We start from the raw sequence: 13,124 nt of genomic DNA, 5'->3' as shown, positions 1-13,124 counted from the left end.
GATGTCCTCCTTACCCTGGAGTGTCTTAGATGTTTGTGTATGAGCAAATACATTGAGCTTCAAGTGTCTTCTATGAGGAGAGCTGAATGACTCTCTGCTATCCATCAACTAATAGCAGGATTCTCTTGCCTTAGTTTAGATCCATGGTGCTACTTGAGATGCTCTGAAATATCCAAGTTTTAGGTTCAGTTTTTGGAAGTTAAATATTTACCATGGATCTCTGGATTTCCTTGGAACAGCAGTAGGGAAAAATTAGAATACTTGTACAGGCAGATTTAGCAGACAGGGAGGATAAAGGAGATATTAGAAGGCATGTTAATGTGAATTTAAAAAAATTCTGAACTAAAAAATATTGTGAAATGTTGCTATTGATTTCCTGCCAAATGTGCCCTTAGACCTTCTGTGTCCATTTTGCCCAAGGGGTCTGCAGTAACCTCTATTCTCCTAAAGCAAGAGGCTCTTGGAATATCTTACTCTTTGGGATATGACACCCAAGCACTCATGTTTAAACATTTTGCTTGGAGTCCAGTCATTAACATCATGGTAACCTTGAACATGTGGCTTTCCCAAGGCCATGCAGCTATTCAGTGGCAGAGGTACAGCTGTGCCCACATTCCTTGGGGCTGATCCCTCACAGTGACACCTGGACATCCATCCCCGCTGGTTCTCCTCCAGGCAGATTAGGAGTTGGCATCACTGCACACACATTCCTGCCCTCAGTCCCTCTCCATCCAGTATTACCTGTTCTCTTTGACTCCCCTCACTTTCTGTTACTGCTTCCTTGGGCTGAGCTGCTTCCTGGCACCCACAGCAGGAAGCTGAACATGATGTCTCGTGCTGCTGGGTTTGCAGGGAAAGGAGATGGATCAAGCAGCCAAGGAACAGAGACCATCTCACATCACACCACTCCTGACAGAATGCCTTTGCTTGCATGGCACTGGTGGCATCATTGGAGATGGAGCTGGCAGTGTTCTGAATTTAATACCTGCAGATAAGCAGAAGCCAGGTGCAAGTCTGTGATTTTACAGAGTGGTGCTTGCTTTTGGCCAGAACTAGACACCCAGAGAAGGGAGCCTGGAAATCTATAATAGCTACAGTTAAAAACTCACATGGATGATGGAGCTGGATCCTGTGCAATGACTTTTTCCTGTGTTGAAAACAATTACTGTTCTGTGAGTAGTGGGGGTGTCTGCCTGCAGATCAAGGTGTGGAGAGCCCTCAACAGCGAGCTGATAAAGTCTGAAAGGGTCTCTTTGAGCCTCCTGGAATGAACTGCCTCCTTAGCTCTAGTCCTCAACAAATAAAATCAAATCATTAACCCATGTTCACTCACCTCTCCAGAGGGGAAATGGTGTCTGGGTGAAACACAATATGAGCAGGCTTCTGAGGGAAGTCATAAACTCAGGTCTGCCCTTCCCCACGAAGGTTGGAGAGAAAGCACGTCTGTTTGCCAGCTGTGGATGGATCACTACAGCCCCACACCAGCAGAGCGTTGTGGGCTCTGCCTGTGTTTTCCAGTCCTCCTTACAAGCTTAGCTGAACCCACTGTTGATAAAGGCTCCTTTGATTTACATAAGAGAAAAGAAACCTGATTATATATTTGCTGTAACATAGGTGGGTGTGTTTAAGTGGTGACATGAAAGAGCAGGAGATGGGGGAGAGATGATGATGCCTGGATGCAGAGGAGGTATGTGCTCAGCTGAAGCTGCTTGAGAAGGTTTTGTTACCCCCCAAAAAGGGACAAACTTGGGCAGCTCCCTGTTGAGCAGCTCCAGATTTCTGAACGCAGATGCTGACCTGGGGATAAGGCGAGGTAGGGCTGGGTCACGTTCCACATTCCTCATTCCTCATTCCCTTTCTGTGTCAAAGCAGAGAAGAAGAAGGGGAGGTCAGCCACTTTCTACACTGTAGACAACACTCCCCTCCTGCTCCCTGTGGATGAGACAGAACCGCCGGGGCTCAGCAGCAGCAGCAGCAGCAGCATGGAGCCCGTGGGTGTCGGCACGGAGATGGCCCTGCTCAGCAACATCCTGGCAGCCTATGCCTTCATCACAGGTACTGTTTGTCTGGTGTCTCACACCTCCCTGGGCTCCTGAAAGCTTTTTGTAGACCCTCCTTTCACAGTCACCTGGGGCTAAATCTGCCTCTCTGAACTGTTTGTGTATTTCATTCTTCTCTCAGCGAATTCTCCCTTGGAAGGCCTGACCAGGGCAGCTCTAGCAGGCAGTGTATAACCGAGTTTATTGTGCACTGCTTTCCACTGGCTCTGCTCGCATCTGCAGTTAAGCACAATGTAATCTTACATGCGGTGTTATTCCTAATGCTTCATTTTCCTGGAGATCAAAGCCTGGCTCATTAGGGAGCCAAGTTTGTTGTCCTGTAATTTGGAAAATAAGCAGCACTCAAATCTTTACACTGCTTAAGAGAATTTGGCTTATCTTCAGTAGAAGTGTGAAGATGAAGTAACTTGAGAGTCTACTTAATTGTATATTTAAATCTACTTTAGAGTAAGATTTCCTTGGATCACAGTTTATCTTTCATCCACGTGTATCTTTCAAGTAACGGGGGAGCAGTCTTCTAAAAAAATTCACTTTAAAAGGTGAATGAAAAGTGACAGAACCAGGGGGAATGCCTTTAAACTGCAAGAGAGTGGGTTTAATCAGACATTAGGAAGAAATTCTTTACTGTGAGGATGGTGAGACACTGGCACAGATGGCCCAGAGAGGTTGTGGCTGCCCCATTCCTGGAATTGTTCAAGGCCATATTAACTAGAACTCCAGTATTTGCGAGCTACTTTTTCATATCTGCCAGCTAATTCAGTCTTGCTAATTCATTAAACAGTGTGCATTCTTGCTGCCATGCTCTTGCTCTTGCTGAGATGCCCCCATGCTGCTAATCCAAGTATTTGGAATTGAAGCAGCTAACTTGGGCTTTGCACTTTGGAACCACTGAGTAGATTAGTGAGAGTGTTTCTGCATATTATTTAGTGAAGGATTCTTCTAAAATGACTATGAAGGGTTATACAAATTTCTGCTCTTCTATACATCCAGTGCTGTCATCAGGATGCATTTTTTCATGACAGCCCTCAGAGTCAGGCAGATTAAATGGAATTAGTAGTGTTCTTCACAGAAGATAGCTGGGTAGGATAGATTTGTTTTCTTGCATGGGTGTCTCCAAGGAAAAGTTAAACAAACAAGCTTTAAAGGAGTCTTTTGTCTGTCTGACTTTTTCCCCCTTACCTACAGCTACCAGTTTTAACATGAGAATACCTACCTTCCCATCCCTACTATAAAACAAAATGCTGTTAATATTGTGTTCCCCATCTGAACAGTAATGGGCAGAGAAAGCTGTAGGATTAATGGTCCAGGATATTTGGGACTGTGATTCAGGGCTGCTGACAATGATCCGTGGACTTTGCTTCCACTGACCACAGCAGAGCTCTTTGACTCTGTGTTGGTTTTGGGGCACAAAGTGTTGATTCATCCCTGTCACAAGGTGTCAGCCTTGGCAGGAGCCTCCAGATTTTACTGCAGCACAAACAACTTTAACTGTCCTGTTGCTGTGGGATTTGTCTGCCCTGTCTTCGCGTGGTTTCCTTGTGTGGTGTTCACATCCACTGGATGTCAAATAGGTAAACTCAGACCTCAAAACTTTGGTTTCACGTGCTGAGTTCAGGACTTATGTTTTCCAATGTATCATGGAACCATAGAATGTTTTAGGTTGGAAGAGCCCTTAAAGATCAGCTGGTTCCCATGTTCCTCACCATGGCTGTTAGATGGGTTTTAGTCTCAGTGACATATATGTCCAGTTTGTTATTTTTTATAAAAATATTTGATGACTGACCCGTGGATTGAAACAGCAGATGTCCTAAACCATCTTTATCTGCTGCATGTAATTTAGCCTCTGCTTTTTGTGGAAATGACGGATTTGTCATGATTAATTTTGTTATATGTGAGTATGAGATGTTTTAGCTTATGACTTCTGTGTCACAGGCACAAATATAATTTACATAAAACTAGAGCACTGCCAACCCATCCTTCTTCATAGTGCATATTTTGAACAGCAGAGAAGTTGGATTTTTTTTTTTTTTTTTTTTTAATGCCTGCCTGAATTTGGGGCCCTGAAGGCAGCTCAAGCCACAGCTGATGTCCATAGAAGATCCATTATAGTGGCTCAGGAAAGTCAAGGTATTGAGCAGGCAGGGAGGGCTGGTTCTGTGTCACACATCTTCCCACTGCTCCTGACCACAGGTCTGGTGCCAAAGAGAAACAGCAGTGCAAGAGCTGCTCTGTTCCATGACACTTAAAACGTCCCTCAGGCGCTCTCTGCAGACTGAAAGTGCTGCATTCAGGGCTTTCCTGTGCTCATGAGCTGTCTCAGAATAGGAGTTTGTAAAAGAAAATTGTAAATAGGAAGGGGCAGTATAAAAAAGTGTTTTTTCTCTTGGGGCAGAGTCTGGTGGATACTCTCAGATCCACTGCAGGGAAATGAAGCTGTGGGTTTTTTGCTCTTTCATGGGTAAAGTGCAGGCTTGAAAGGATGATCCTCTCTACTGCCTTTCCTCTCTCCTGGCAGTGGGGTGTTTTTTAGCCTGGGGAGAGCATCCACAAATAGTGGAATCCCTTCTGTGCTTAATGGTGTTCACATTTTGTGCACAAAATGGCAGTTTTGGGTGGGCAGCTGCAGGTGAAGAGTGTGCAGACTCAGTCATTCATACATGCAGACTCTTGCAGTGCACAGAGAAGTGCCAGTATTAGCGAAAGGCTCTGTGCTCATTTCCACCATCTTTTGGACTGATATTCCCATATAAGAGCTGGGAATCTTCCTATGGACAGCTGAATTGTAAAAATCACAGCAGGAAGCAAAAGTGTCCTGATTTGTAGCTATCATGGTTAGATATCAGAGCCAGTTAGGTGTCAGTCTCATCCCAGATTCCAGAACCTATTTCTTCAGAAACAGGGAAAAAGTGTGAATAATGTCAATGAGAAATGAAATTAGTAGCTGATCCAACAGATTAATATTATTTAGAGTTTAGTATTGCAAAAGACTCAGAGACACTCTTTGTTAGAAAGCTGATTTTCTTTATAAAATTAGGTTTTTAATTAGAGGCTATCTCTGCCTACAAACCTCAGACCTGTAGTTTGGACCTGTTCCTGAGTGTTTGGAAAGTCTTCACCAGTCTCAGTGACAGCTGGAACTGTCCTTGCAGTCACAGACTATCAAGACCAGAAATGTCCCTCATGGCTATATAAATATTAAACATTCAAAATGTATCAGAGCTCTTCCAGTGCCTCCTTTTGGACAGGAGACTTATCCATTTTTTGTCACTGCATTTAGGATGAAGTAGTTGGAGGGAGACCTCCACAAATTCCTGTTTTATTTTTCTTTCACAAGCAAAGCTTTGCTGCCAAGTTATTAACAAGGGGCTTCCAAAGTACAGCCCAGGGGAGACAATTCCAAATTTTAGACTGTTTGGCCTGAGCCTTGTTAATAAGGGGCTCCTGGAGAGCTTCCTCTGTTCTATCAGGGGATTTCAGCAGCCTGTAGGGCTGACTGCAAATTCCCTGGAAGATATTGCTCCTACTGTTTGTCTGGCCATGCTTAGTGCTGAACCTTTTACTGGGGGCCCTCTGAAATTTTCCTCCCCACTGAGGTTTCGGAATGCATGGAGCCATTACAGGAAGCCAGCAGCGTTAATGCCTAGATTGTTTTTTATTTATTGAAACAATTTATTACAATAGCAATAACAGCCTTGGCCTGGGGCATTTCCTGGGGAACTAATGGCAGTCTTGGCTGATGCTCCCAGCAGATTGTTAGCCCTCAGGAAACAAGCTCCAAAATTGCTGCTGGTTTAGTTGGAAAAATAAAATAAAATGTGTTTTTAATTTTTTTGTCCAGTTTGAGTGCCTAGAGAATGGTGGTTTTTGTGTAGAGGGTTATGTAGAGCGTATATCTTTTGTCTGCATGGACTAATTTTAGGCTTGAATCAATGACATTTTTATCAATCCTTCCAATCCAGAGAGAGAAATACAAGAAAGGAGAAAGGTAGCCTCAGCCAAAGAGATTGGCAGAAACTGGGTTCTGCTGGAAGCTGGGAGCTGTCATCTACAGCATTGTAAGAAAAAGCTTCAGTGGTCAAAATCTATGTTTTAGTGAGTGTAAACACACATAGCACACAAGAATATATATCAAAATTGTGCTAACTCCTGATACTCATGCCAATACACATTTAAAGAACTTTTTTCCAAGTATAATGAGTGTTTTGAGAAGCTTCCCTGTTGATGTGATGAATCTGGGCCACCTTCAAGCTTTCGGAAGCTGCTGAGCATCCATTTGCTGAAGAAGGTGCCTGGTTTTGGTCTTTACAAGTAGAACATGCAGTGTGTTAGGCTCTCAAAATCACCAATCAGCCATAAAAACCCCCAAATCTAGGCTATTGCTGACTTGGCTACTTGAAGTGAGAAAAAGCAGAGCCTGTGGTTTTGAGCTTAAGTTGCTCTTTCTGCTGTAAAAAAAAAAAAAAAAAGAGATGCTGCTGTGCAAGTGGATTGTATGCACGATAAATGTCAAGACTGCAGCTGAACACAGGGTTACATCTCTGTGAGGAAGTCCAGACAGTGTCTCAGATGGTGACAGAGTAGCTGTAGGAGCTCATAAATGCCACTGGAGCCCAAAAATTCAATTACAGCTCTTGCACTGCATGAAGGGCTGTATGGACGAGCACAGGCAGGGGAAGAAAAATGGTTGCTTAAGGAGCAATGGAGGTAAAATTGCTCATGAACTGGATACAGTAGCATGGAAAAAGGAGTGTGGAGGAGAAAGGAAAGGCAAGACAAGGGCAAAATTGGGGGCAGAGAATCCACATGTGTCAGTGTCTCAGGCTCCAGTCTATGTTTTTTTATGAGTTGCTCTAAAGGAGTGAGCAGTGGAACTAATGCAACCAAATCAAGCCCATGTGTGTGCAGGACTAGTGCTCAGGGAAGTGCTCATGGCATCCTCTCAGCCAGGCAGAGCCAAGGCAGGCTGCACCCAGTGCCTTCCAGGACAAACACCCCAGTTCTGCTCATTTGCTCACACTCCCATGATCCAGGTGGCCCCAGAGCCCTTCTTAGGGCTACCTGCAAGAGGAGCTGGGTGATTCCTGTCCTCAGTTAAATTGCACATAGAGGTAAAAGTGTTCTCAGGTAGGGACTCTGCTTTTACTGTTTACACAGGACTGGATGGACAGCAGCAGCCTCTGCTTTTTCCTCCTACTGCACAAAGGAGGCTGCAGTTTTAATTTGGGTCGTGACCCTTGCATTCAGAGTAGCCATTGCCTCCAATGGAGGCAGGATTTCACTCAGCCAGGCTGCTGCAGGGGCCATTGGCACATTCTCCATGCCTGCTCTAGTATCTTTTTTACCTTTGGAATTTTGCTGTCTTGTTTTTCTCAAAATATCTTAGTTTAAAGCCTGTGGCTTTGGTCTTACTTGACCTTCCAACTACTGCTGCATTTTGTAGAATGTTTGGTTCCAAGATACCTTACAGATCATCTGACGACCTAAAGGCCATCAGTTCTAACCCCCTGTCATGGGCCCACTGGCACATTCAGTTCAGTGTCCTGCTTGTTCTTTGCATTACAGCTGAGTTTGCAGGAGGCTGGACCACCCTTTTTTTTTTTTTTTGACTTATCTGCTGCACTTTCCTTATCTTTCTTTGTCCTATCTTCATCCTGATTTTCCCCCATGTCATCGACACCAATCGCTCTTGGATCAGTCTAATGATTTATTAGCCAATTTTCAGACTATCTTGACATCTTCTTCCACTTTGGCTCATCAGTCACCTCTGAGATTCATTTGGGAGAGAAGTGAAGAGCACAAAGGCATTCAATCTCTGTAACTGCTCCATGAGCACCTCCAGGCCCTGAACTACAGGCTGCTTAGAGCCGCACAAGCCAGTGTTTGGGGTCTGACCATGGAGTCAAAGAATATTTTAGGTTGGAAGAGGCCTCTGCAGGTCACCAGGTCCAATCCCCTGGTCAGAGCACAGCTAACTTCTAATTTAGAACAGCTTTGAAATTAGAGCAGGGTCTTGCCCTGTTGAGTTTTGAACATCTCCAAATAGTTTCCAGTTCACCTTTGACAAACTTTGCTTTGGGAGATTGGCTGGAAAGGGCACTTCTAAAAGCACTGTGCAGGGAAGTGAAGCCTTTTAGCTACAGAGATCTTTTGGGGTCGAATGTCAGGGTCTCAGCTGGCAGAAACTGTTATGGATCCTTCTCTGGGCTCAAGGGAGTAAAACTCATCTGAGGAACTGACTCCATCCTTGAGCACAAGACACTCAGCAGACACTGTAGACTAGAGCTGGCCTTGACACTTCTGCTCAGTTCCCCTTTACCCATTTAGTGCACCAATAAACTAGGATGATTCAGCCCAGGGGAATGGCAGTAACAACATTTATCATAATTACACGTCTAAGTAGTCCCATGAACCAAAAAAAAAAGGAAAAAAAAAAAGGAGGTGGTACATAAACAAGATGACCTACTTTGAAAAGCATTGTGGATCCTTTGGAGTCTTGTTATATCACCTCAGAAATGTGGCTGTGCAGGACTCATCCTGTTGGTGCACTGACTCCAGTTCTGCCTGTGGAGCACAGGTAGATATTTTGGTGGTCTGGGCAGGGAGCCAGCACTCTTGCCTTAGATAAGCAAATGAAGTCTATGAATAAATCATGTGCATTTTTGCCATGCTGCCAAGCCTCCCATTTCAGCTGGGCCACAGCACAGGGCACATAAAGTTTTGTAATCATCCTTATGCCTGATGTGAAGGCTGAGGATGCGACAGCAAGATGCACTTACCTGCAGCTGGCTGTGCAGCAGCCCCGCGGGAATCAGAGTTAGCTCTGTGGGCTGCTCCCTTCCCTTCCAGACAACTCCCAAACACAACTGCAGCAAACCCACATTCTCCATGTGAGCAAATGCCTTGGCAGCAAATCCAGGGTTTAAATTCCTGATTGCCTTGGGGGGAGGAGACAGGAGGGCATGGAAGTAAAAGCAGCCATTGGAAACTAGGCCCCTCTAGAAAGTGTTGTGGTGTGTGCTCTGTTCTTTGAAGGGTTCTTTTCCTCCATCATCTCCTTTCTCCCTGCAGAAAACCCTGAGCGGGCTGCGCTGTATTTCGTGTCTGGAGTGTGCATTGGACTTGTGCTGACCCTGCTGGCCCTGGTGCTCCGGGTGTCCTGCCGGACGGACTGCAAGCGCTCCTCCTCCAAAAAACCTCCCCGGGAGCGGGAGAGCGACAGCGACAGCAGCGACAGTGACGACGACTCGGACACCACGTCGGACCTGTCGGCCCGCAGGCACCGCAGGTTCGAGAGGACTTTGAACATGAACGTGTTCACCTCGGCGGAGGAGCTGGAGCGGGCGCAGCGGCTGGAGGAGCGGGAGCGCATCATCCGCGAGATCTGGATGAACGGGCAGCCGGACATTCCCGGCACCAGGAGCCTCAACCGCTACTACTGAACCATGGGGACTCCGTGCTCCTGCCCTGCGCCCCGGGGCTGCCCCACACCTCGGGCAGGAGAGGGAGGGGACAGTACAACACAGGCATCTCCCTTTTTCCCACCAGGTGTGCCACCTGGAGCGTGTGGATGGACAGCGGTGATGACTCCCCAAGTCTCTCCCTGACATATTGGTATCACCCCTCTTCCCGGACGCTTTCTGGTTTCAAAGAAGTGAGTGCCAACTTGCCAACTTCCCTTCCGAGCAGCAGGCAGGGAGGAGACAATGGCAGCTCTCCCGTGTGGGATGTGGCATTGGGCACACCATGGTGTGAGTGCTCCTTTCTTGGCTGGACAGCGAGGCTCTCCAGGATCTGGTCTTCATTTAGGATTTTTTGGTTTCCCTTTCGCGAGGACTGTGGAAGAACTGTGAACAAAATGACAACTCTGGAACGATGATTTGGGGGAGGTGCATCCTGACCGATTGTCTTGTGACTTCAGAAGCCATGAGATTAACCTAATTACAACCCAAATGCAAATAGGACTTGTTAAGAACTGGGGGATGGGAGGGAGGGGGATTCTTCCATCGTGAAATCATCTCGGTGCTTGGATGTTTGCCATAGTGTGTTCAGTTATTTATGGCTGTCTTTTCATCTTCCTTTTCAATGGGAACATTTAGTTTTTTTACTGACACCTCAGGGATAAAGTCCTACTATTTTTTTGAGTCTGCTCTCCCTGCTGGCCCCTGTCAAACACAACCCAACCCATCTCCAACAGTGAAATTCTGGTAATATAGAGATGTGTCAGTCACTAGTGAGAAGTTAAAAACCTCAAAGAGGTTGAAAAAGGTTTTCTTTTTGTTTTAAATATATATATATATATATATATTTGAAGATGCTGCACAGGAATGTGCCTTATTCTGTTTTTTTTGTTTTTGTTGTTGTTGTTAAACTACAGTTTTCCTATGGATAGCAATGCACAATGTTTTATATATTTTATTAAAAAAATAAAATTTAAAAAATTCTGTGTTTACCAGAGGAAAACCAACACAGAAGAAGCTATGTCCAACAACAAAATGGGTAATAAATGCTAAATAAACTCTGGTTTGCTTCAATACAATTGAATTTGCATCCTCACTTTTGGCATAGGTGTTCCTTGAGGGAAATCTTTGGAAGAGTGGTACACCTCTGCAAGCAATCAAGGCTGGTGTTTTCTGCATGCAGGGAGCTGGCAGCACCTTTTTTTTCAGTTGCAGCCCATCTACCAACTTGTGTGGTGCACACGGGCAGGAGAGCTGAGCAACGTGTTGGTTACTCAAGGTGTCACGTCAACGTGATTTCATGATGCTTTGAGTCTGTCCCCCATGCTCACATCATACCTGGGCCAGAAAGAAATGTTAAATGAACTAAAAGACAAAACCAACACAAAGTGTGGAAGGAAAAGGTGCAATGTTTTAGTGCTTCTTCAGTCGTCCCCTGGAGTTTTCAGTGGGATGTCATCACCCTCTTCACTCCCCAAGCAGCAGTTCACATCACCTCAGCTGAAGAACTTGGTGTTTCTCACATCTGCTTGGCACTGTTGTAGCCTGCATGGCTTTGGGGCCTGCTCCTCTGTCATTTAGGCCTGGAAATATTATTTCCAGAATCTTAAGGGTTTGCAAGGAAAATAAAGATCAAAAGCTCTGACTACCCAGAGCTTTTCCCAAGCTTTAAGGAGAGATGGAAATGGGTGGATCTGCCTACAAGATGACTGAGGATGTTATAAGGGATGGTGTGCTGTGCCAAACAGCTGCATGGTGGGACAGACCCCTGGCACTTGGGGCCTTCCTGGCACTCTTTGGGATCACTGGGGCTTTTCCCTTAATGAGAAAAACTGGTTGGGAGCACCCTAAATACTCCTCGTCGCTCTTGCAGGGTGAGAGCAAGGCTGAGTACCTGCAGCTGGTGGCACTGGCACTGTCTGAGGTCAGGATGGCTGGTCAGAGGTGGCTTCACCTGGGAAGGCAATTTGAGCACTCTGGAGTGATTCTGGGTCTGGTCCTGTGAAGATTTGAATGGAAAGGCTCAGTGTTGGAATGGAATATGATTTTTGCATCTAATATGTAGAAATAAAGCAGGAGGCAGGTCCCAAGCCAGGTGCTTTAGCTGGAATGTTGAACACACTCTGCTGAGGGTGTTGAGGAGCAAAGACAGGGCGAGGTCAGTGGGATCAGTTCTGTTGGCCGTGTGTTTTCCCTTACAATGACACAGTCCCTCAACACTGGTGATTCAAGGACAGCATGTTTTCAGATTAGAATGCTCTGTCCTGGGACACAGCTTGCAAAACTGATTTTAAAAATGTTATAAATGAATGATTTATGTGTATGATTTTCCCAAATGACTATTTGTTTGACCAGAGGAAAGAACAACTGTGGTAAATCTAAGTATACCTGATTTGCAACTGTGGGATTAAAGTATCTGGTTCAAATGTAAATCACAGCCAAACTTAAGTTGCAAATGGATGAACAGTCCTCCCTTAGCATTGCTAGTGCTGCTGTAAATCTTCCAGATGAAGTTTCAAATAAAAAGGAGCAGGGTTGAGCAGACAAACCCATCACAGCCTTGCCCTAGGTAAAAAAATGTAATACAAGTAGTCTCACTGTCTTCACTCCACAAGCAATACCTTCACATACTTTCTAGCTCCTATTTTGTGTCAGGGACTTTCATTTCTAAGAAAACTTTGACTAAAGAAAAACTGCAATCCTTGGAGCTATGGAAAAGACTTTAATTCATTGGGTAGCTATTTCTCAATTTGTCTCAGAAGTGCTCAATAGTTTGTCTGAGGAACAAAACAGTCAAAATTCATGGGGCAAGAGTTTGATGGTTTGTCTTTAGCTCCAGCAATGGAGCAAAATCAGTCTCCTGGAGTATGGAAGAGCTGGATTCACTGGGGGTGGGGTCAAATCTGTATTTCTTACCCTGCAAAAGAATATCTTAAGCACACAGAGGTTTGGACTTGTCTGGTTTCCACCTTCTGTGTTGTGCTCAGTGTGCCATGTGAATATTAAAACACTCATAGAGCCAGGGAGCAGAGAAAAATTGCTTTTCTGCAAGCCTACTGTGAATCCCTCTTGTAGGAGGTTATGCATAGCTCTGCTTTCTTACTTCCATGCTTAATTAATTTTTTACATTAAAATGAAATATTTTTTCCAGAATAACACTCTTCAAATTCACCATGACAGATAAAGGAGTTGAAATAATTTTTTTTCTGTTTTCTGAATGAAATTCTTAATTTACATTTTGGGTGAAGAGATGCTGAATTCATTTTCCATGTGGACCTGGTTTTTGTGCCTCAGTTTAACTTTAGAATTTTATAATGGGGATAACAGAGCGATCCTGGACTTGATCATAGTGGGAAGCACATGACTTTATATTTAAAGTAGCAGCATTGCAGTTGCCACATGCTGTCTGCTGGACCCAAGGATTGAGGTAAGCGAGCCTTGAGCAGTGAAGTGCCTGTGCTGGACACTTTCACGCCTCTTGCAACTGCAGGATACTTGGATTAGTAACCACAGAGCAGTGCAGTTGTACCATGTTAGCTTAGTGGATGAGTGTGATGGGTTGGAAATCTGAGGGTTGCGCTCCTGGGAGAAGATGAACACATGGAAG

General features: G+C 45.0%; 1 protein-coding gene across 1 annotated transcript in view; it reads left to right on the top strand.

The window, feature by feature from the left end:
• LOC128939398 (protein eva-1 homolog C-like) overlaps nt 1–9,628 on the top strand; it is a 200,513-nt gene extending 190,885 nt beyond the window's left edge. The window contains exons 7-8 of the mRNA XM_054280334.1: nt 1,870–2,055; nt 9,129–9,628. Coding sequence (XP_054136309.1) covers nt 1,870–2,055; nt 9,129–9,499 — 557 coding nt within the window. The 3' untranslated portion in view covers nt 9,500–9,628. The remainder of the gene's footprint in view (nt 1–1,869; nt 2,056–9,128) is intronic.
• Nucleotides 9,629–13,124: the final 3,496 nt, after the last annotated feature.

This window comes from Melozone crissalis, unplaced genomic scaffold, assembly GCF_028551555.1.
Source record: "Melozone crissalis strain CALT ecotype California unplaced genomic scaffold, PUWL_Pcris_2 ptg000027l_1, whole genome shotgun sequence".
NCBI lineage: Eukaryota > Metazoa > Chordata > Aves > Passeriformes > Passerellidae > Melozone > Melozone crissalis.
Note: the sequence above shows the minus strand (reverse complement) of the source record. Positions and strands in the feature narration are given on the sequence as shown.